The following is a 22721-nucleotide window of genomic DNA, read 5'->3' on the forward strand; positions in this document are numbered from 1 at the left end:
TTCGGTAACGTCGAATCAGAATCGACCACGAATGTGCCACGCTATGGTATGAAGTTCGACAAAGACGCACACATTTTTCTGCTGACCATGTTAATGCGCAAGTGCGAACGTTTATTTAGCGAGTTATGAATCGTTCGTATGAAACGAATAAGAAAATAATACACTAACGATGGGTCAAAATAAGAGATAATACATTGAAGGTATATATTATATATGTGTATATATATATAATTGTGTATATTTATCTTTTACCCTCTTTATATCGTACTAGTTTGACAAACAATTGTCTTCGATGATAAAACTTTTTGCGTGATATTCTTTCTTTTTTCTCTTTTTTCAAATTTCTTTATTATCATTAACCCGTTATAACATTATTATTTATTGCTCTTTCGTTTACGAGGTATTATAGTTTTGACGAATAGTCTCTTCCTCAAGGAAATAGTCTCTTAATTGTTCCAGTTTACGTGTATGTTCTTCTAAACGAATACGTACGTATATATGTAAATAAAGATATATATATATATATATATATATATATATATGTATTATTAAATAATATTACTTAAGCGTTGTAATAGATTATAAATATCGAAGTTTGATGTTATTCGAATTACCATGAAGTGCTTCAATGCAGTCTAATTCTCCTCCATAATCTTTTGGGAGACACTTGGGAGGTATATGTTTGTAAATTTCCGATACTTCGCCAGTATGTAAGTGTAACTGTAAAAGGTAATTAATTCATTAGCGTATTAACTGGTTTTGTAAAAAGAAAAGAATATATTTTTACTCGTAAACTTTACCAATTCAAGAATTTCTTTATTCATAAACGGCTTTACGATCGAGAGAATTTTATCCATGAAACCGACTACGTTTATGATGTGAATCGCTTTCAATCTAACCGGCATTCCTTCTTGTACGTATTCAATAAATTTTCGAATACTGCCGATGGAAATTCTCGTTAAATGGGCTATATTTACACCGGCCATGTCGAGAAGAAAAACATAACCGGGAGAACAGCCATCGTTGTAAAGATTCCCATCCACAGTCATCATCATTAATTTCATAGCATCGTTCAAGAAATATTTACTTGCTCTAGTATCTGCTAATCGATGAAAAATGATACTATATCCATTGGGATCCGGTACAGGTAGCTTTACAAATTCTCTAGAATATAATAAAATGTTTTAACTATCCACTGTTTTATATAGATATAAGTATATGATGTATGTATGTATATAGGTACGACGAGGGTTCAATGTACTCAGTCGGTTCGTGCGTGAAGAGAAAGCCTAAAGAATTTTATAATACACATGTATGTAATTACATATATATATATAATCATATATATACACGTATGAGTGTTCTATATATATATATGTATGTGTATATATATATATATAAAACATTACCAAGAATAGTGTCACCTAAAAATAGTTAGGTTATGTAATCAATTTGTTATAAAATGAATATATCTAAAAAATCTAATTTTTCAATTTATCGTAAGTACAAAATTTATTATTGACAATAAATGGCGTGAAATTATTTACGATGAATATGACAAAAATGAAACTTTCTCTTTCAGTTGTGTTAAAATAAAATAAAAAAGAAAAAGGAGTCAACAAATAAAGCTTACAGTACTTTCAAGGAAAATTGCAAGTTTTCTAATTTAATATCACGATTGTTAAAGAACTCCGGACTGTTTGTTCTTATTCTGTAATAAGTTTCCATGCATCGTAATGTAGCATCCGTTTGAAAATAGCAACTCTGTGCAAAGATTGCCAATTGTTCTTGTGGAACATTAGGAAGATTGCGTTGTTGAATCCATTCTTTCAACTTTCCCAAAAGTTCTTCCGTAAGTTCGGGATACTTTTTTCTTGAATCCTCGATCGTATGTCCGAGTTTCATTCTAGAACAGTATTATCGTTAGTATTAATCACTATAATAAATATTTGAACAGTTTATATACTTTTACAAATTATTCATATAATCGTATTAATAATTATTAAAATTATTAATCAATTATAAGTTATGGGATATGTAAATATAGGGAAAAAAAAAAGTATGAGAAAAATTTCATGAGAATAAACTGTTAAAAGCGTTTAAATATTTTTCAGGGCAATTCTCTGATCTGCGTAATAAATAATTAATAATAATAAAATAAAAATCATACCTTTGTTACAGGCACAAAGTGGTGGCAAAAAAATGATTATCTATTTCTTCTTTATCATCGCCGGGAACGTCGTTTAACCTGCAGAAAAAAATTATATTTTGCAAGGTAAGAAATTATATTCGAAATACATATATATTTATCCTATCATATAAACGTTCTTATATTGAGTATGTGTGAAATCTATTCGTAGAAAAGAAAGAAAAAAAAAAGGAAAATAATTTTATATCTATAAATATTTTAATTAACAAATGATTAATTAAAATTTGGAAATTATTTTATATCTATAAAAAAGAATTCTAATCGATGGTATAATTCCTGTCAACACACGACACGTTTTACTTCGCGAAATCTTCATACTTTGCGACGTTTTTCGAATTATTTTCGAACCGATATGTACCAAGGTAATTTTTAAATTAAGTGATCGAAAAAATAAAACTGGGTACGTAACGTTTATTTGCGGTTATCAGTAATTGATAGAGCCGTTGTTGATAAATCGACCTAACAACGTTGGTTTCATGATTCGAGGATAGAGTTCATCGATAAAAATCATATGTATGTACGTATCTTACGTCTCTATCCATGTTTAGTTGTTCCTCCCTTCCACCCTTTCTTTACTTCTCTATTTCTTCTTACATAATCCGGACCAAAGATGATATACATATATATCATTAAGAGAGAGAGAGGAAACGACAGGTTTTGACAAATAAAAAGAGTCTCTCAAAATGCGAAAAAAAAAAGAAAATCTGAAAGGAAAGCTTACTCGATCAATATTAATTTGTTTGTTTTTTCTTCTTTTTTATTATCTTACAAGATTTTCAGTTAGATAAAATGAATATTTTGTCTAATTTTAGAAAGAGAAATAGAGAAAGAAGGAAGGAGAGAGCGAGAAAGAGAGATTAGAATCGAGAAATTGTTACTTGAGTAAAAAAAAAAAAATAAAGAGAGAAAAGAAAAATACGTGAGCAACGCACGCGTGTGTCACAGGTTTTATATATATAATAAAAATCTTTACATAGGAGTACTAGCGTTCGAAGATAACTACATATATATTTCAAAGCGACTGTAATCGATTTTAGCTCGAATCGAAATGGTGAATGGGAAAGATGCGTGCTGTGATGACAGAATCAACGGCACTTTAATAACAAGACATAAGTATGTGTGTGTATCTATGGATGGTTGTATGTAGGTGGATAAGTAGTTAGGTAGGTAGGTAGGTAGGTAGATAGGTAGGTAGATAGGTAGATAGGTAGTACGTACATTGACGAAGCTTGATTTATCGTCGATCATCGGTTGAAAGATCAGAAGGCATCGTGATTCGTATTGTCGTAGTGAAACCAATGATGACGAAAGAGGAAAAGAAAGAGAGAAAGAAGAAGGAAGAAAAGCAAGGGTGCTACGGGAATCGAGAGTAGTGACAAGGCTAACGGGTGGGTCGGCCGGTTCACCACTAGAGGGAACAGGTATTTGCCGTAGGCGTCGTACGTTCATTGATAAGCGTATAACAGACCATACCTGTGTATGTGTGTGTGTTTGTAAGAACAAGAGAGAAAGAGAGAGAGAGAGAGAGAGAAACCTTGTGACGTCGTCGGATCATCGAAACGCCTGCGCCCGAAGCAGTGCCGTAATTAGAACACTGTTCTCTCTTTTTCCCCTATTTTCCCTAGCCTGAGAAATCGTGTGCCGCTTCTCAAAAAGCACGTTCCACGGTTATACGTAAAAATAGAAACGAGATAACCAATTCGTTTTTAAATACGATCATTATCAATGTAATTGATCGCTAAAAACATAGGCATTTATAATATACGAAAAAATGGAAAATATTTTTAGAATACGATAGACATTATTCGTCGGGGCATATACATTGAAAATAATATACGGCCCTGACTTCCTCAACAACGATTATTCCGAATTACTACGATGAACGAGATAGCAAATGGGCCACCGGGGGAGAAGGACGAGGAGGAATTCGTCGACTAATGAATTTTCGTCTACCTCTTAATTATTATCGGCGATAGGTTTAGTGACTCGTCGGCACTTATTCTCGTATCACGTCTCTCATTTCGCAGCGATTCTCTTGCTGCAAAAGATGTATGAAAGAAAGAATGATATTTCGGGAAAAAGGGAAGAGATTGGAACGGGAAGAAATATAGATAGAGAAAAAGAGAGAGAGAGAGAGAGAGAGAGAGAGAGGGAATAGGTTGTGAAAATGGATGATAGAGTAAGAGTGGGGTGAAAAAGTAGGAAATGAGAGGGGGGAACAGACCAATAGCACCGCTAGGTAGCTGTGTAAGCGCGCGCACGTGTATGCGTTGTGTATATGTAACAGAGAGAGAAAGAGAGATCGAGGACGAGGGTAGCGAGAGGGCAATGGCGAGGGCGAGATATCGGTAGATCGTCTCGCGCGTATTGATTGGTCTTTTGTGAAAGCTACACCCTCGCGTAGATGCGTACGGAAGCACTCTGTTAAGTCAGTAAACCAGCCGGATGTCGCACGTTTATGAAACTATAAGGTGATAGTAAAGTAGTACCGTCATGTTTGGGGAGAGGGAGCAAAAGATGAGAAAGGACTGAAAATCAGGGCTTCTGTATAGTCTTATTCGATGATACTTGAAAAAAAACAGAAAAGAAAAAAGAAAATTAACGCACGAGAAAGTGCGAAAGTTAAATAGGTAGGAGGGCGTGGGGGAAAAAAAGAAGATGAGATAAAAGAAAGAGAGGAAGAGAAAATGACGTAAGGGATCGAAAGGGAGTTCGAAGAACGCAGCGACACTCTCTATCGGCATCGATCGCCGAGTGACCCATATCCATGCTCGTCGACGCCCCTCTTTCGCTTTTCCACTAGCCACCCCTCTCGACGGTGTAGCGACGACGAGAACGAGCGATCCCCCACCTTTTCTCTCTCGCGATCCGTCGGCGAGGGAGCACTTCCTCCTCCTCCTCCTCTTTCTTCTCTTCCTCCTCCTCCTCCTTCCTCCTCCTCCTCCTCCTCCTCTACCTCCTCCTCCTCCTTCGCCGTTTTCCAGCGGTCCTGACCGCCCACCCTCCCGCTTGCTTTCCACGCTCGAACAGAGATCTTGGGGGTGTACGGACGATGAGATAGGCGAGCGAAAAAGCTCGCAAGTTCCGAGGAGTTTGCTCGTTGGCAGCAGTAGCAGTAGCAGTAGCAGCAGCACCAGCAGCAGCAGCAGTCCTGGCCTGCCACAATCCTTTCGATACGGTCATCGTAAGTGTCTCATCGTCTGTGCTGCATATGCGTGTTGTGTGCGTGTTGTGTCGTGTGTTCTCGCGTGCCGTTGTCGTTGTCGATTCGTCGTCGTTGTCGTCGTCGTCGTCGTCGTCGTTATCGTCGTCGTCGTCGTCGTCGTCGTCGTCGTCGTCGTCGTCGTCGTCGTCATCATCGTGAAAAAAGCAAAGATGGTAAGGGTGAAGAAACGGAAAGAGGCTCCGAAATGAGGGTCGAAAATAAGTGTGCCAACTTTCTTATGGGAATTCATATACCACGTATATCCGAGGGTGAGAAATAGGATTGCTCGATGTTATCTCCCTTGGAATATGGTCTCAGTGATCTCGCGTTGACGCGTTTAAATCAGAGCTCTTTAAACGAGCTCAGGAACCTTTTCTGATAAAGCGCGCGCGTTTATCGAACGTCGCTCGGGGGTTGTTCGGGGCTTCCAGCAGCACCGAACGAGCGAGCGAGCGCTGGCGTTTCGTTGCTCCGCTGTGCGTGGCGACGCGACAGTCTCGACGACGGCGGCGAACTCGAGACGTGTCCAAGACGAGGGTAAATCAGTCAGTATGGCGGTGGAATTGGTGGAGGAAACGGCGGAGGAAACGATGGAGGGTTGCTTCTACTATATCGTAGTGTCGGCACTTGGCTTTGCTGCCACCATCACTACCGATCGCCACTGTCGCTACCATTCTCCTTATTCCTTTCTTCTCTATTTTGGCTGATAGTTTTTTTCGTTTCGACCTTTCTTTTCGTTTCACCCTAACTCTCGTGGACGAACGATGACAATGACGGTTTTACAATTTTGAAACGTGGACACGACGCGCACTCTACGTTCAACCTCCGCCGTTCAGCTGGCGCGTCCTCGCGCGCACCGCCTGCATTACGCGTACACTCTACACATATCTCTTTGGTAGTGAGATCAATAAGCAGTGCCGTACCACTCTTTTGCCGTGTCCCCGATCTGTAATCTACCATACAGAATCTCTTTCTTATCGTTACAATTCTAATCATCGTCGCTAGACTCGTATTTCATTATCGTCGAGATATCGTAACTTGGTTGTAATCTTTTTCTTTTGTGATTGTATTCTTTTTTACTATTCTCTTTTATCTTCTTTTTCATTAAACTTTCTTTCACAATTCCTTCGTACACTCTCAATCTATCTATTCTTCTAACCATCCATCCATCTCCCACCACCGTACCTTTTTCTTCTCTTTTTCCCATTCGTTTTCTCCATCTTTTATTCTCAAATCACGTTCCTACCATTTCTCTTAGTTTTCCCTCTTCACGCTTGATATTTTAATTATTATTATTAGTATTGTTCTTCTTCTTATTATTATTATTTTTATTTATTATTATTTTATCATTATTATTATTATTATCATTATCATTATTATTATTATTATTATTATTATTATTATTATAATTCTTCATCGCATTATTTTTCGAATTTGTCGCATTATCCCTTTGGCTATCTAATTCTTTTCTTTGAAAAATTATCCGCTATAAATTCGTTCGCCGTTTCTTTTTTTTTTTCTTTCTTTCTTTTTTTTCCTTTTATTCAAATGCTACGAGAATAATTTGGATTAGTGACAGAAAAGGTCTCATTTGTTATTTCTCCTCGTTATTATCTCTTATCGTATGTCACCGAATATCATCCGGAATCGCAATATCGATTTCTCAGAAGAATCGTCGCTTTGTGAGAAACGGTGCTTGCGCGCGTGTGTGCATGTGCGTGCGTGCTTGCGTGCGTGCGTGCATGTGCGTGCGTACTTGCGTGCGTACTTGCGTGGGTCGGGTGCACTTTCAAAAACTTTCTGAATGACCTATCGTGAACGATCATTATTATTTCGAGTAGAAATGTCATTGCGTTCGTTTCGTCCTTAATCACTTTTAATCACTTTTCGAACGTCGTTAATTAAAAATAATTAAAAAGAACAAAAATGAACGGTAAAAAAAAAGAAAAAAGCATACGAGACAAACCGATAAAATTGAAGCGTGGTCGAGCTTGTCTCGCCGTGAAGATATTTCACAATTTATAGTGTGTCTATTACGTCACTAGACATTAAAAAAAAAAGATAAATAATAAAACAAGAAAAAATGAAAAACTGACCAGAGAGAACTTTTTGTCTATTAAATTCGTCGACTTTTCCACTTGGCCGGATTCGATCGATTCGAGAACTACTTTTTTTTTCTTCTACTTCTCTCTCTCTCTCTCTCTCTCTCCCTCTTTCTCTCTCTCACTGAAGACGAATAATCTCAGAAGGTTCGACACGAGACTGTAAGAAATTCTTCGAACGTCGTAGTTATAACGAGATAGGATAATCAGTGGTAATAAGAAACGTGTGACGCACCGAGTAAGAATAAAATCGATAATTCGAAAGGCGATTTAAACGCCGTTGATGTGGACGAAACGGACGAACGCGTGTACTTTTTTTCTCTCTTTCTCCCTCTCTGTTTCTCTATTTTTATTTATATTTTTATTAAATTTTTTTTTTTAATTCTTCAAATTTCTTCATTTTTTCGCAAGTAATCTCTCGATCGAATTATAAGACTTTTTTTCTCATTGTATGAAATATTAGTTTTACTGTAATATCAAAACAATAGAGCTCGTTTCATCGCGATATCTGTACGAACGATTCACATATTATTTTATTTGGATAGGGTTTGTGCAAACGTTGATAAAAGAAAAGAAAAAACCAATTATTAGGTTATCCGGCAACAGGGAGGAAGGGATACACTACAGTCGACAATAATTAAATGTAGATAAGCCTTAACGCGTAAGGCGCATTCAAAGAAAAATCATCGGATGGAAGAATAACGAGTAGAGATGCATGTAAGTATTGTGGTAGTCTCGTTTTATTTGCGTTTAGTAGGCCGAAGCGAGAGACCAAACGAAATGAATCTTCTTTTTATCGACGCTTATTCTAGCTTTAAATATTTTTACTTCTTCTTCTACTTGTCCTTATTTTGTTGCTGCTGCTTCGTACGTAATCGCAGAGATAAAAAAAAAAAGAAAAGAAAAAGAAAAATCTAAAATGTAATATATATGTAATGAGTACTCAATACCGAATATATTCGTGTCTCTGTATACTATGAATTGTATTATTGAAAGATCAGGAGAACGAATTAAAGTTAACAAGGGTTAATTCGTAATCAATCGAATTACTCTCACGAAAAACCTGTTGCCAACGATCGAAGCAGATTTTTTTCTCGAAGTTCTTGGAATTCACTCTATGTTGCACGAATACGCTAAGGGGTTGGTTCGTTTAAAACGGCATTGAGAGGGTTGTGCGAGATTACGCGAGGGATCTTTGCAGTGATTGTATGCGACTCGATCGACAGTTATTTATATATTACGTCTTGATGAAGGTCCGGATGGGTACACGTGGACCAATAATGATGATGATAAAAAGAAAATAATAATAATAAAGGTTAAAAAAGAGTTCAAATGTAGAAAGAGAAGGGTAAAGAGAATACGACAGTTAACAAACTAAAAACAATGTATATATATAAAAATAAAGAATAGAAAAGATCTTTTTTCGTTGAGATAAAGAAGGTTTGAAGAATAGACAAAAGATCTTTGTCTATGACAACGTGTTAAAGTCATTTTAGTTTGGCATCTTTGAAATCGCATGTAAAAAACAAAGTATGTACATACTCGCTAGCGAGTAGAAAGTGGCAGGCGCTGTTGCAAGCCGGCAATTAATTAAGATAGCTAGAGATACATGCTAGATCGATAGGGACTAGCCGTGATAACGACGGACAAGGGTCTCAGACTTCAGAAATGTTGCAGTGCTGTGGCGTTGGAGGTGGCGCTTCCACGGCACCTCAGGCTCCGCAGCTGCAGGCTACCGGATCTGCTGTCGGGGCTACCACCTCCACGATCATGCAGGACCCAGTTCTCGAGTCCATCCTCGAGGTAAATCTCTTCCTCCACTTTTTTATTTCTTTCTTCTTCTTCTTCTTCCTTTTCCGATCGGTACGTCTTTTTTCTCAAGTATCCGATCTATAAGTATATATACATATCATATATATATATATATGTATCATATGATAAATACATATTATATTATATATGTAATATATATATATATATATATATCACATGTACCTATGTAGAATAAGACGTTAGAGTTTTAGACTAAGGTCAGGAGACCTATAAATACACGTACCATTATGGTTCTAACAAAGTAAATCACAGCAACGTAAAAAATATAGCGATAAAGAGTTTTCTCCCCACCCTCGTTTTCGTCTTGCTCCCTTCCCCTTTTCAACCCTTAAGATTTGATGATCTCACGATTTGACAACATCATACACGGTTATCCGAGATTATGCCGCACGTAAGTTTGTGCTTCTCTAGCCGCGGGCATCCTGAGTACAAAGCCACCTCTTTCTCCCCCTTCTTTTATCCTCCTTCTTCTCCTCCTTCTTCTTTCATTATTAATATCGCACGAACGATTTCCGTTTTGCATCACATTCCCAACTAGACGTCGCTCCGGGTTATTAAAAGCGGTTACGAGTCCAGCCTTGTACTCGACGGAAATCGAGCCAAAGCTTCTCTTCCTTCCCCTCTGCCCCCTCCACTTGTTCTCCTCTTTCTATCTCTTTCTCTCTGTCTCTCTCTCTTTTTCCCCCTCTTCTTTTCGCGATTTTAGGACGTTCTCTGATGTGGTAATGTTACATACATATACATATGTGTCGACCATTCGACCGACCTTTCACGTGTCCATTCTGCGTCTATCGATGTTGCATCAACTCTGAAAATATTTGATAATGTCGAATCGTTAACACAACGCATGATGCACGATCACACATATTTTTTTCTTTGTAAATCGATATCGATTTAAAAGTACTAATCGTCGATCGATATTTTGAACTTAGAAATGCATTTATTAAAAGAAAAAGAAAAAAATTAAAAAAAAAAAAAAAAATTGTTAAAATATTTTTTTTTTTTTATAAATATGCTTTGTATATACATTGTTTAGCAAATGCGAGACACCGAAGCTCGGAGGACAGATCTGGAACGACAACACGCGGAAGCACAGAATCAGTTACGTGAAAAGATAGCAGGTCGATACCAAGGACCAGAATCAGTCGAAGCCCTACAATCGAAAATCAGAGAATTGGAGAAAAAAACCGAATTGCAGATGGTCAAACATGAGGAATTATCGCTGGAACTGACGAGTTTAAGAAGGGCTCGAAGTCGTGGCCCAGCGGTTGGTCATGTTACATCCGCAATACCCACATCCACTTGGCCTCCGGCTGGCTCTGAAATTGATAGAATTATTGCAAAGATTGAACAAGACAGTAGCAGGTATATAAAGCAAATTTTACATGTGTACGATACGGTATATGTATATCTATCTATATTGTTGTTGTCTTTTTGTACTTGTTACATTTGTTTATTCGTTGGCGCTGACGATTAAAGTATTAATGATAAAAATAAAAATAAAATTAGTGCCGGCAGAATGTTACACGACTTGGACCATGCTCGAGGAAATATAACTACACAGCAACCTTCGGCCACGCAAAGTATTCTTCGATCCAGTTCGGAGAACCTTCCTAATTTGGGCCAACATCAGCACCCTCCTCATCCACATGCTCTTAATCTGGGGATGCCCGCGCAAATGAGCCATGTACGCAGACTAATCGCATTCAGTAACTGTATTTACTAATTATACGTATCCTATTCTATACGTATCCTGGTTACACCGCGATAGGATTGTCTTATTAATAATAGATAAGTTCTAAATTTAGTTTGTAACACGTTCCATTCGCATAATGCAGTACGCAGGATCGCCCATGCCATTGACGCCAATGATGCCTGGTTGTCCGCCGTTGACGCCAAACGGGCCACCGTATCATTATAGCGAACCAATACCTCCAGCACCATCTCTCTCTACTAGTCAGTCGCAACCTGCTTTTCAACAAAAGCTCCAGCAATATCAACAACAGCAACAACAACAAACGGATTTGTCGAGTTCTCATTCTCAGGGAGCCTTGCCCTCTCAACAAAAGCAACAAGCGCACACACACTTTACAAGTAATCAGTATCAAGAGAGTTACCCGCATACGCAAACTTATCAGCAACCGCTTCAACAGCAACAACACCCGAGCTCGACTTCGTACCTGACAGCGTCGAATCAAAGTGTGATACCTCATTATACGCAGCCAACTCAGACTGCGCAAAGTTATCAATTAAATGGCAGTCAGCATGGTTCTCAACAGGTAACTTATTGATTGATCTTAGGAAAAATATGTGAAATGTTGAAAAAAAGAGGAACTTTTTATACGATTGTCAACAGTCCACGACGTACCCTAATCTATCAATGTCGACGCATCCTAATGGGACGTACAGTTCAGGAGCTTCTTACAACCCTCAACTGTCTCACCTTAATTATTCGGTTCCGCCGTCGAATATCACGCAAACGACCTTATCAACGTTGACACCATATTCGACGGCATCCTTCCATTCAACGTTAGGGCCGCTTACGAGCGTTCCTCAAACCGTTCTTCCTTTCTCGAGCGTTCAAAGCACCTATGCTACAAGCGGCTCGACTTATTCCACTGTCGGGACCAATGCTTTCGGCACCTCGGGCGTCGGCTCGGGTGAGTAATCTTTTCTCATTGTTCTTATCTTGAACTTTTTTATATTACGAATAAATCATGATTCGCTTTAACCAGGACGTTTTATGCGATTTCTCATAGGCACTACATCAGGAAGCTTGTTACAAGCAATAGGAGATCCTTTACAAGCGATGCAACAACTTTCTGCTCAATCGCAAGCCAATCAATTGCAACAACAAGCGATTATTCAACAAATACAACAAAGTTTGCGAGCTAGTTCGCCAACGGCGACAGGCACAACGGGCCACCATTTTCTTGGTCCAAGACAAATGCCAAAAATCCCTACTAGTATACTTACTAATCCTTTAGATAGATTGACCAATGAAAATATAGTATCTGAAGGTCAAGTCGACATGTTGGATATACCTGGCAAGGGTAGATGTTACGTTTACATAGCTCGCTTCACTTACGAGCCCTTTCAGCATTCGCCTAATGAAAATCCAGAAGCTGAGTTACCCGTACAGGGCGGGGATTACCTTCTTGTTTGGGGTCAACCAGACGAGGATGGTTTCCTTGACGCTGAATCTCTCGATGGAAGGCGTGGTCTCGTACCTGCTAACTTTGTACAAAAGTTAATCGGTGAAGATCTGTTGGAATTTCATCAAGCTGTCCTCGGCCTTAGAGACGTCGATGATTCTGCTTCAACGAATATTCCACAAGTGAGCAATGTGAGACTCGCGTATATATACCCAAGTGTCTGGCTCTGTGTGTGTATGTGTGTATAATTGAACGGGTGCGTGAATGGGTGCGTGTGTCGACTCATATGTACATATCACCGGTAACCAATAGTGACTATTATGATTAGTGAAAACAAATCGAATGATCGAAAGATCGTAAAAAAAAAAAATCATTTTCGTTGTAGTGCTATCTGCAGGACATCGATCTAGAATTAGCAGCTTTAGAAGAGGGAAATCGAAATCGACAAGCTGAGTTATCTGCTTACGCTGAATTGGACAATATTGCGGAAGATGACGAACAAGAACCACCAGGTTTGTAAACGTTATGGCTTTTCGAGAAAAAATTGCATATAAAATGTCGATATATATTTATATGTATATACATATATATATATAATTTTCTAATTGAATAACTTCTGTATAGAATATTTTGCTTGTATAATATTATTATTAGATAGAGCTGGTAGCATTGCGCATTTCAATGTAAAGTAGATTTTTTTTGAGTGTAACACGATTAGCACGTTACTTTCGATATATATATATATATGTATTTGATGGTAAATTTAACAATGATAGAAAGTATACATTTCAAAAGTAAATATGTATTTATGTAAAGATGGAGTAATTATTCTAGCACAGTTGGGTTTTATTTTTTTTCTTTCATTTATTTATTTATTTTTTTCTTACTCGGCACATTTGAGTAATTTCTTTGAAGCTACGTTTTCCTTTGATTTATAAATTTCGGTTTGAGATAGATCGATATATGTAAGCTTGACAGATTTCTATATTTCTGTGTTTGACATATAGTGTTTTTTTTTTTCTTTTTTTTAATATCTGTACGTTATTTTGTATGCATCGTGCAAAGTGCATATTTCAAAACGATTGAAAATGCACAAAGTATCTATACTTTGCTTACACAATAATACTTGAAATTAATAATTAACACATGGCACACACGAAGTGATTTGTTATGTTGGTGCTGTCGTATCTGAATATTGCACAGACGTTAAGTATTTGCTGGATTTAGGCTCGTTTAGAGAGATAGATAGTGAAAGGTTTCTAGCTACAGCTAGGCTCGTCTTGTCTTTTTCCTCCTGAAGAAGTCTACCTGTTTTCGGACCTAGTTCCGGCGCCGCAGCACCTCACTCTCGAACGACAACTCAACAAGAGTGTCCTGATTGGGTGGACCGCTCCTGAAAATCCTCATCAACTAGAATCCTATCATGTCTACGTGGATGGTGTACTGAAGGTTACCGTCAAAGCTACAGAAAGAACGAGGGCATTGGTCGAAGGAGTTGATTCTACTAGGGTTCGTAAAAAAACATTTACAATAACAAATAATTACGTTACATGTATTATATGTATTTTACGGTATTTGAAAGAACAACCCAAGGGTAACAAAGGTAACAACAAAGTAATTTAATCTTCGTTACTTTAGCCCCACAGAATAAGCGTACGATCGGTGACACATTCGAGAAGAACATCAAGGGACGCAGCTTGTACAATGGTGATCGGCAAAGATATTGCTTTGGGTCCAACTGCCGTAAAAGCATCCAACGTGACAGCAACCAGCGCCGTGATATCATGGTTGCCAAGTAATAGTAATCATCAACACGTAGTTTGCGTGAATAACGTCGAAGTCAGGACCGTGAAGCCAGGAGTTTACAGACATACGATCACCGGCTTGGCACCCTCGACGATCTATAGGGTAACGGTGAAAGCGAAAAATTTAAGAGCAACGCATTTTGAGGATCAAAATGCACAAGCGGTAAACAATTTTGCCTGTCATGTCCACTTTAAGACATTGCCCAAAGGATTGCCAGATCCTCCGGTCGATATCCAGGTTAATAACGCACTTTGATTCGTTTTATTATTTTCTCGATGGTATGTTAGTAATTGATATCAGTATGACGCAATCACAGGTGGAGGCTGGACCGCAGGACGGCACTTTGCTAGTGACCTGGCAGCCTGTTGCCCTAAACGGTTCGGCCGTCACCGGTTACGCGGTGTATGCCGATGGAAAAAAAGTCACCGACGTTGACAGTCCCACCGGTGATCACGCTTTGGTCGACATACACAAGCTTATGGGCCTGAATCCAAAACACATAACAGTCCGTACGAAGAGTAGGGAGAGTCAATCGGGTGACAGTTGTGCTACAGCGATACCTTGCAGCGTTCTTCGAAGTGGTACGAGTACTCATTTGCAACACGGTGCCCCACACATGCTCGATCAAGGCCAACAACAACAACAATCGAGCGTTATACAACAGGACGATCCGAACCGTCATCGTATGGCAGCTCAGCGATATCCTACTGCACCTGTTCCATCGCACATGAGAAGACAAGGTACCAGAGTCGATGCGCATGGTCAAGTAATCATTGAAACAGATGAAAACCTCTCCGACAAGGAAATATTTCCAGGACAGAGCATCTCTCAAATGGGTGAGAAACTCTTTCCTCCTTGCGATAACTCGTCCCTTTCTCTCTCTCTCTCTCTCTCTCTCTCTCTCTCTCTCTCTCTCTCTCTCTCTCTCTTTCTCGCTCTTTCTCCATTACTCTCCTTTTCGTCTGTTTTAATCTTTCCTTTTTTTCTTTTCAATTTTCTTTACCACACTTAACGTTTTCTTTAGCTAATTTCCTTTAGCTGTTCCAGAAATCACGAAGGATTCTGCCAGTGAAGCCAACTATAGCGAAGAGGATGATCCTTCCCGAAGAGGTCGTGGAATGTCACCTCATCATCATCGATACGGTCCTCAAGGCCCTCAAGGACCACCTGGAGCATATAGATCGGTTAGAATGGGAGGACCTGGTAGACCTCAGGATGCTTATTACGATCAAACAGGTATGTATATATATATATATATATATATATATATATATATATATACCACAAACATACCTTAAATCGTTCGTATCTACAGAGAATAAATTCAATTATTTGATCGTTTAGGTAATCAAAGGATGAGAGGACCTATGTATGGCGCTAGAGTAAATCAAGCTCAAGGTGGCAACGTTCATCCAGCAAGTGGCGTTCAACAAATGAATAAGAGGGCACGCCGATTCATCGCATTGTTCGATTACGATCCAACCACTATGTCACCAAATCCTAACGCTTGCGAGGAAGAATTACAATTCTCCGAAGGAGACACCATCAAGGTTTTTGATAAAATAATGTTTTACGAAGGACACTAGTTATTCTTCATCGATCATATTTTTAATATCAATTTTCATTCTATAGGTATATGGTGAAAAGGATGCCGATGGTTTTTATTGGGGCGAATGTCGTGGTAGACGAGGATACGTGCCACATAATATGGTTGAGGAATTAAAAGATCAAAATCAAGGTGGTCAAGGACAACCTAATAGACGAGGTCCTGCATCCAATGAAAGATGGGGAGATATTTATGCGAGTATGCCTATGAAGAAAATGATAGCGATGTACGATTATAATCCACAGGAACTCTCACCTAATCCGGATGCGGTAGTTTGAATTTTCTTTTTTTTTTCTTCTCTCTCTCTCTCTCTCTCTCTCTCTCTCTCTCTCTCTCTCTCTCTCTCTTTTTGTCTTTAAACGTTATCGACAAATTACGATTTTATTTAACTAAACTTTCTTCTCCTTCAACTATTGCAGCAAGTCGAATTACCGTTCCATGCGGGTAATGAAATTTGTGTTTATGGTGAAATGGACTCCGATGGATTTTACATGGGTGAACTTAACGGAGTTCGCGGTTTAGTGCCAAGTAATTTCCTCATAGAAGCATCTAATCAGGGTCAACCTTCTCAAGGAGGTAGAAGGCCACCGGGACAAAGTCAAGGACCCGGTGCGAGGGGTCCACCACCCCCACCACGAGAACCTCCGCCAACTGGGCACCGTCGTAGTAAAGGTAAAATTCTACGAAACGATTTTACTAATTTTGATTACATTGACTATACTCTTTGTAACACAATATACCGCGACACGATTCGATTCCCTTTGCTCTTGATTCGAAAACCTTATCACAGATGTGCTATCTATTACACTTTGAATAAAGCTTTTTTTATAAATAATCGATTAAATATTAAATGTCGAATCGATGATTACGATAAAATATCGGTTTGATTGAATGATTAAATTTATTTTTTTCTTTCTTTTCTTTTCTTTTCTTTTCTTTTTTTCTTTCTTTTTCGGTTTTGTTATAAATCAGATTAGAAAAACGGCAAGCAGTACAAGACACGAAACTAGATGTGCAAGGTGACAGGCAAAAAGGTCACACGAATTTCGTCAAGCAATCTAGCGGTGATTTTAATTATATTCTTATTTTTATTATTATTATTATTATTATTATTATTATTATTATTAATATGACGGTCTAGATATATATAATAAATGAAAGATTAACGGGAAATAATATTGATGCGACCGTTCCTTTTTTGAAAATCTCAGATTTGGATTCCACCGTTTGATCGCACTTGATTGCACTTTATAGATAAGAAATTAGATTGCAAATTCGCGGAGTGTAGTAGCTAGTGATAAGAGAAATTGACACGATTTACCACTTGTACATTGGATCGTTGCGTTTTTATATCGATCAATTGTCTTGGAAACATAGGCTGTCTCATACACACGGCAATATTTATACGCAATAAAACACTAAGCTGCTTTCAGTGTTCTCTCTACTTAAGTATACTGTATACACAAACACATATATATGTATTTATATATATATTTATTTATATATATACACACATATATATATATTTATTTATTTTTTTTCTTTTTGCTCTATGAGAGTTTTTTAGCTCCGTACTTCTCTCTACATATCTGTCCTATTCTCTCTATCTATTATACGAACGTATTATGTATACACTTTATTTACTTGTAAACGGATTCTATACAACACGATCATGTACTATAAAATAATGCGTTTATACTCCATATATACCGACATGGTCTGTCTCTTTGTGTGCCTGAACTGGTCGATGGTCGTCGTGTCACATGATTGTCGTTCGTGTCGTGTTGTCATGCTGGCCATTTAATTGCCTTTCTCTATATTCGTCTATATTCCAAATCTATATACAAATCTGTATATACATATATATGTATATGTATATGTATATATATATATATATATATTTATCACTTTTGCGATGTTATTTACGATCGCACGTTCTTCATATCACAAAATTCGTTTCGCATAAGTTCCATTTAAATATTATTTTTCGCTAAATGTTTTTCGTCTTTTAATCCTAATCTAATATTACGGCCAATCCTTCATTTTCGTATTTAAAATCAAACGATAACTTAAAAAAAAAACAATTGGAGAAGATTAACGATCGACGATAAAAAATCTTATCGTTGAATCATTCATTCATTCATAGGTTCGGAATCTTTTTAAACGCGATTGTGATAATCTTTAAAAAAAAAAAAATAAAAAGAAAGAAAGAAAGAAAGAAAAAACCAACAACCAAAAAATAGTAAATGAGCCATAAATGACAACACGGTTCTGTTCTCTTCTCTGTTGCTAGATGCCTGCATTGTGCCTGTGTCTGTCCCTGTCTGTCACTTAGACTCTAGACAACAACAACAACAACAACAACAACCACTAATGAACAACCAACAACATCAACTACAACAAAACAATCCACCGCATCTAGCGTACCAACAAGCGAATCACCATAGCTATACGACTGTAACCACGTCTAATCAGCATGGGCCCAGTCACTTGCCTTCCGGCGGTGGTGTCATGGGTGCCCACCAGCAAGGGCCCCTTCCACCCCACCTTCAACAACAGGTGAGTGCCCTCCTCTTCCGAAACATTCCGTCTCTTTCTTTCTTATTTTCTTTCTCTCTCTCTCTCTCTCTCTCTCTTTCTCTGTCTTTCTCTCTATTCGCTTAATATGCCGTTTCTCCTTGACGAATAATATACAGGGTGGCCAGTTTAAAGTGTTACAAATTATTTTCATCGAAACAAAAAAAAAAACACAACGTTGACGCTTCGACTTAGTACTGAAAAAAAAAAGAAAAGAAAAAGAACATAGTTGTAATAAGTTCGATCAAAATATTGTGTAACACAATTCACTTGGGCCACCTTGTGTATGCACTTTATTAAAATTTTTTGTACGATAATCCGACTTTCTGATTTTGCATAACTCATTTTTAGGCACGACTACAGGGGGTTTCTTGTAAAAAAGAATGTTCAACAAATTTGTTTGAATATATTTACGTTTCATATTTCAATTCTAAATGTGCATTTGCTCGCACGTATTTATGTGTATATTTACTGTATCATTTGAATGGATAATATTGACTTGAAATTTGTATTACTGATTAAATTATTAGATATATATTTCTTTCTAAGATCCTTTCTGATTCAATCTAACAGTTGATATTTCAAAGGGGCGAGAGTATTTGAAATATCAACAGATTATATAAATAATTGCTTGTGCGATATTGCATGTCTTTTAAGAATAAAGTTGAAGGGAAAGGTAACATGAATTTTGTCTGTTTTAATTTCACATGAATTAACAAGGAACTCTCAATAGTTGCGCTTTAAAATTATGGGAAACTAAAAAATGTTTTTATTGTAAAAAAAATTGAGGTCGGTAGGTCCATTTATTGATTCAAAATAATGTCCCATAATCGAATTCTTTTCTTAAGAAATATCACGATTCATCATTTACAAAATCATTCGAACGATTATGTCAAATTTCGAAAGATTATCTATCGTCACGTTAATTTTTAATATTTTAAGAAAAAATATATTTCTACTTGCGTAGCTTGTCTATTTATTTTCTTTTTTTTCTTCTTCTTCTTCTTTTTTTTCTTTTTTTCTTGATCACGGCTTCTGTGCGTCGCTATTATGCTTAATTGTATGTGCACTAATAGCATGACGAAACATAATAAACATATGCTTACACGTATTCAACATCACGACCGTCGGCAGCAACAAAATTCGACGATCCGACGAGCAATCAAACGTTATTAATATCATCATATTATGGCATTCACATTTACATAGCACTTATTCTCCTTCTTCCTTGAATCTCCGTTCCTTTTAGGTTTTTAATTTTATATATACATATGTATATTTAACTAGGAAAAAGAAGAACGTGTGTACCACAAGGAATTTCGTAGGTATTGGTATTTAAAGAGAGGAGGAAAGAAGAAATGAGAAGACAAACGTGTCAAAGTATCTTATGTATAGATACACGTGTACATTGAGTATAAAAAGTATTCGTATATACTCTCATTATAATTTTTCATGAATGTATAGATCTTTCTTTGTTATGTTCTATAAGCATTTATTTTTGCTAAAGTGATTTTTGATAATAATATCACGATCGCTTAACAAAAAATTGTAAGAGACATAAGAAAGAAAAATAAATGTTTATGTAAAAAATTCTAATGAGCGTGGAAAAACATTTTACGCTCACTGTAAATATTACTAAAGTCAAATTTGGTGATTGGTAGCACGTGATACATTTCGTTTTCAGGGGAAGGGGAGGGGAGGCGTGGGCAATCGAGCCGCTGGTAGTAACTTGCCAGGTGGTATGCAGGCTCCGGGACAACACATGCAACCGCAACAGCAGCTCGATTATCAAGGTCAGCAACAGCAAAATCAACCGTATCAACAACAGCCGAATCAACAGAATCAGAATTATCAGCAATCAAATCAGGGATACCCGCAACAAGGACAACAGGGCTTTGGACAGCAAGCTGGACAACAGTATCAACAACCGCAACAACAACAACAGGGACAGCATCAACAGCAGCAGCAGCAGCAGGTGCAACAATCGAATCAAGGATATGGTCAACAAAACCAAGGACCATCGATGCAGAGTTCACAGCCAAGCAGCAAACCTATGAGGGGTATACCCGCTGTCCTTCCAACTGCTCAAAGCAAAACCACACCGAACACTACACAAGGCCAACAACAACAGCAACAGCCACAACAGCAGCAGAGTACGGGTCCGAATCTAATGCAAAAGTTTACAGAAATGGCAGGTGCCAGTGCAGGCGGAGACATTCTCTCGAAGGGCAAAGAGCTTATCTTTATGAAGTTTGGCTTGGGCAAGTGAGCTATTGCCTTTACTACATCGCCGATATTAAAAATACATCTTTTCTTTTTCTTCCTCTCCGCTTACGATATTTTGACGCGGATTCCGACGACGTATCGATAACGATCTCCGCGATCAAAACGTTCGAATGCAACGTTATTACGACCGATCGTACGTACGAGTGCAGGATAAAAGGATAAAATATGATAAAAGGTTTAAGGGATATATATATATACATACATACATATATATATATATATATATATGTAGAGAGAGAGAAAATCAAGGATGATTCGCTGATTCCTTCGTCAAGTTCGATGAACTTCGATGTGTCCTGCCATCGCTGCCGCTGCTGTTGGTGCTGGTGCTGGTGCCATTACCGCCGCTGCCGCCATTGCCATCGCTATGCAATCGCTGCTAGAATTCGCTGGAAGCATATAAACGCAGGCAGGTAATCGATCGTAAAATCTTTTGGGAAACATCTTCTAACTCGTCTATCATTTCACGTTGGAAAGAGAGATAGAGAGAGAGAGAGAGAGAGAGAGAGAGAGAGAGAGAGAGAGAGAGAGAGAGAGAGAGAGAGAGAGAGAGAGAAAGAAAGAGATGGGAAAGACGAAGGATCGGCTTTGTTGCCGATGTTATTATAGAGGGAAAGGAAACCGATAGAATTTTTTTAAGATCACCCTGATATAATAAAAAAAAAATAATAATAATAATAATAATAATAATAATAATAATAATAATAATAAAAATGATAACGGTAAGAAAGTAAAAGAGTTCTCGCGACGTTGACGCAAAAACCATACGAGATCTATCTCCTTAAGAAGAAAATAATTAAAAGATAAAGAAGAAGAAGAAGAAGAAAAAAAAATAAAGAACAGAGACAGAAACTAAACAATGTTATTCCGAATATACTTATTTACGTTTCGAGGAGATACGAGAAATGGGAATTTGCAAAAGCGGAAGACACATATATAGTAAGGTTCCTCCGAAAATCTTAATATATCCTCTTCTAATTCTTCTACGCGAAAGCTGGAACTTCTTCGCAGGTGCTAATACAATCGACGAGAGTATTATCTTGATGTTCCAATGTACGTGAGCAATGCAGATTCAATTTAGAGAAAAAAAAAAAAAAAAGAAAAAAAAAGTATATTTCCTTCAATATTGTATAATATATTCGCGAACGAATATACATAAATGTTGGCCGATTATAAAAATGTTATCGCGTCCAGACCAAAGTACATCACAAACGCGTGTTGCATGTTTTTCGTACCTGTTGCCGTACCTTCCAAACGGTGTGGACGATCCACCTCATTTCGAAGTTCTTTCTGTTAATAACTATGTTGGCTTTTTCCTTGTAATAATTGACATAATGCAAGTCCTCGTTGAGAATCGAATGTGTCTTTCATTTCGTCCACGTATACACGAGACAAAGAGAAATAAAGAAAAAGAGAGAAAGAGAGAGAGAGTGAGAGAGAGAGAGAGAGAGGGAGAGAGGGAGAGAGATGTGAACAAACGCAATTAATTCGTTTCTCGTGTTACGATGGAAATAAGAAAAGAAAAGAAAAGAAAAAAGTAAAAAAAAAAAAAACAAGAAAAAATGCATTAACAGAATCAGGTTATTCGCAAAATATAGAGAAGTTGATTAAATGTTAGTAAAAAAATAAATAACATACTTGGACGAGCGCGGACAGGATATTAATGTACGTGCGAACGTAATGGAACAACATAAAAACTTTTATCATGTAGGTAATGCGTAGATTACGAGATAAATTTTATCTACATAGGACTGGACAATGAAATGTGGGGGTGTGCCTTCAAATATCTCACCCTGAAAACAAAAGACGAGACCATATCCTTAAATCATTATAATATATTGCAGCTAGTTTATTCCGTTGAGATCGCTAACCGATGCACGTTTTTAAAAGTGCGCGTATACATATTTCTCACTTTCGCGAAAGCCGAATATTTAAATAATAG

General features: G+C 37.6%; 2 protein-coding genes across 21 annotated transcripts; one reads left to right on the forward strand and one right to left on the reverse strand.

The window, feature by feature from the left end:
- Positions 1-176: 176 nt before the first annotated feature.
- Positions 177-7679, reverse strand: LOC122632072 (alpha-tocopherol transfer protein-like). Of its 6 annotated transcripts, none has more exons than XM_043818516.1 (6): positions 7511-7679; positions 2171-2248; positions 1634-1906; positions 801-1164; positions 615-720; positions 177-476 (listed from the first exon to the last, which is right to left on the reverse strand). In XM_043818516.1, the coding sequence occupies exons 3-6, from the start codon at positions 1903-1905 to the stop codon at positions 394-396; spliced, it is 825 nt and encodes a 274-aa protein (XP_043674451.1). In that variant the 5' UTR covers position 1906; positions 2171-2248; positions 7511-7679; the 3' UTR covers positions 177-393. The 6 variants fall into 6 exon arrangements, with proteins under 6 accessions (XP_043674451.1, XP_043674449.1, XP_043674453.1 ...); XM_043818514.1 differs by lacking the exon at positions 7511-7679 and adding an exon at positions 5061-5120; XM_043818518.1 differs by lacking the exon at positions 7511-7679 and adding an exon at positions 3428-5100 and having other exon boundaries at positions 177-473.
- On the forward strand, positions 2172-20999 carry LOC122632067 (RIMS-binding protein 2). Of its 15 annotated transcripts, none has more exons than XM_043818499.1 (18): positions 2172-2275; positions 8108-8233; positions 9194-9319; positions 10386-10714; positions 10859-11036; positions 11188-11628; positions 11679-12009; positions 12109-12695; positions 12890-13016; positions 13805-14013; positions 14143-14547; positions 14627-15146; positions 15349-15546; positions 15655-15860; positions 15943-16185; positions 16336-16588; positions 18210-18475; positions 20178-20998. In XM_043818499.1, exons 2-18 carry the CDS (start codon positions 8228-8230, stop codon positions 20760-20762), a joined length of 5010 nt encoding a protein of 1669 aa, XP_043674434.1. In that variant the 5' UTR covers positions 2172-2275; positions 8108-8227; the 3' UTR covers positions 20763-20998. The 15 variants fall into 15 exon arrangements, with proteins under 15 accessions (XP_043674434.1, XP_043674433.1, XP_043674432.1 ...); XM_043818498.1 differs by lacking the exon at positions 2172-2275 and adding an exon at positions 5256-5393; XM_043818497.1 differs by lacking the exon at positions 2172-2275 and adding an exon at positions 5376-5587.
- The last annotated feature ends 1722 nt before the right edge of the window (positions 21000-22721 follow it).

Source organism: Vespula pensylvanica, chromosome 9, assembly GCF_014466175.1.
Source record: "Vespula pensylvanica isolate Volc-1 chromosome 9, ASM1446617v1, whole genome shotgun sequence".
NCBI lineage: Eukaryota > Metazoa > Arthropoda > Insecta > Hymenoptera > Vespidae > Vespula > Vespula pensylvanica.

Excerpts from the sequence above, each read along its gene's own strand:
- LOC122632067 (XM_043818508.1), top strand. The coding sequence starts at position 9,185 with ATGTTGCAGTGCTGTGGCGTTGGAGGTGGCGCTTCCACGGCACCTCAG. Across the intron at positions 12,010-12,108 it reads CACCTCGGGCGTCGGCTCGG|GCACTACATCAGGAAGCTTG; the intron begins GTGAGTAATCTT and ends GATTTCTCATAG. Across the intron at positions 18,476-20,177 it reads CACCCCACCTTCAACAACAG|GGGAAGGGGAGGGGAGGCGT; the intron begins GTGAGTGCCCTC and ends TTTCGTTTTCAG.
- LOC122632072 (XM_043818516.1), bottom strand. The coding sequence starts at position 1,905 with ATGAAACTCGGACATACGATCGAGGATTCAAGAAAAAAGTATCCCGAA. Across the intron at positions 1,165-1,633 it reads CAATTTTCCTTGAAAGTACT|AGAATTTGTAAAGCTACCTG; the intron begins GTAAGCTTTATT and ends ATTATATTCTAG. Across the intron at positions 477-614 it reads CTGCATTGAAGCACTTCATG|AAGAACATACACGTAAACTG; the intron begins GTAATTCGAATA and ends GTATTCGTTTAG.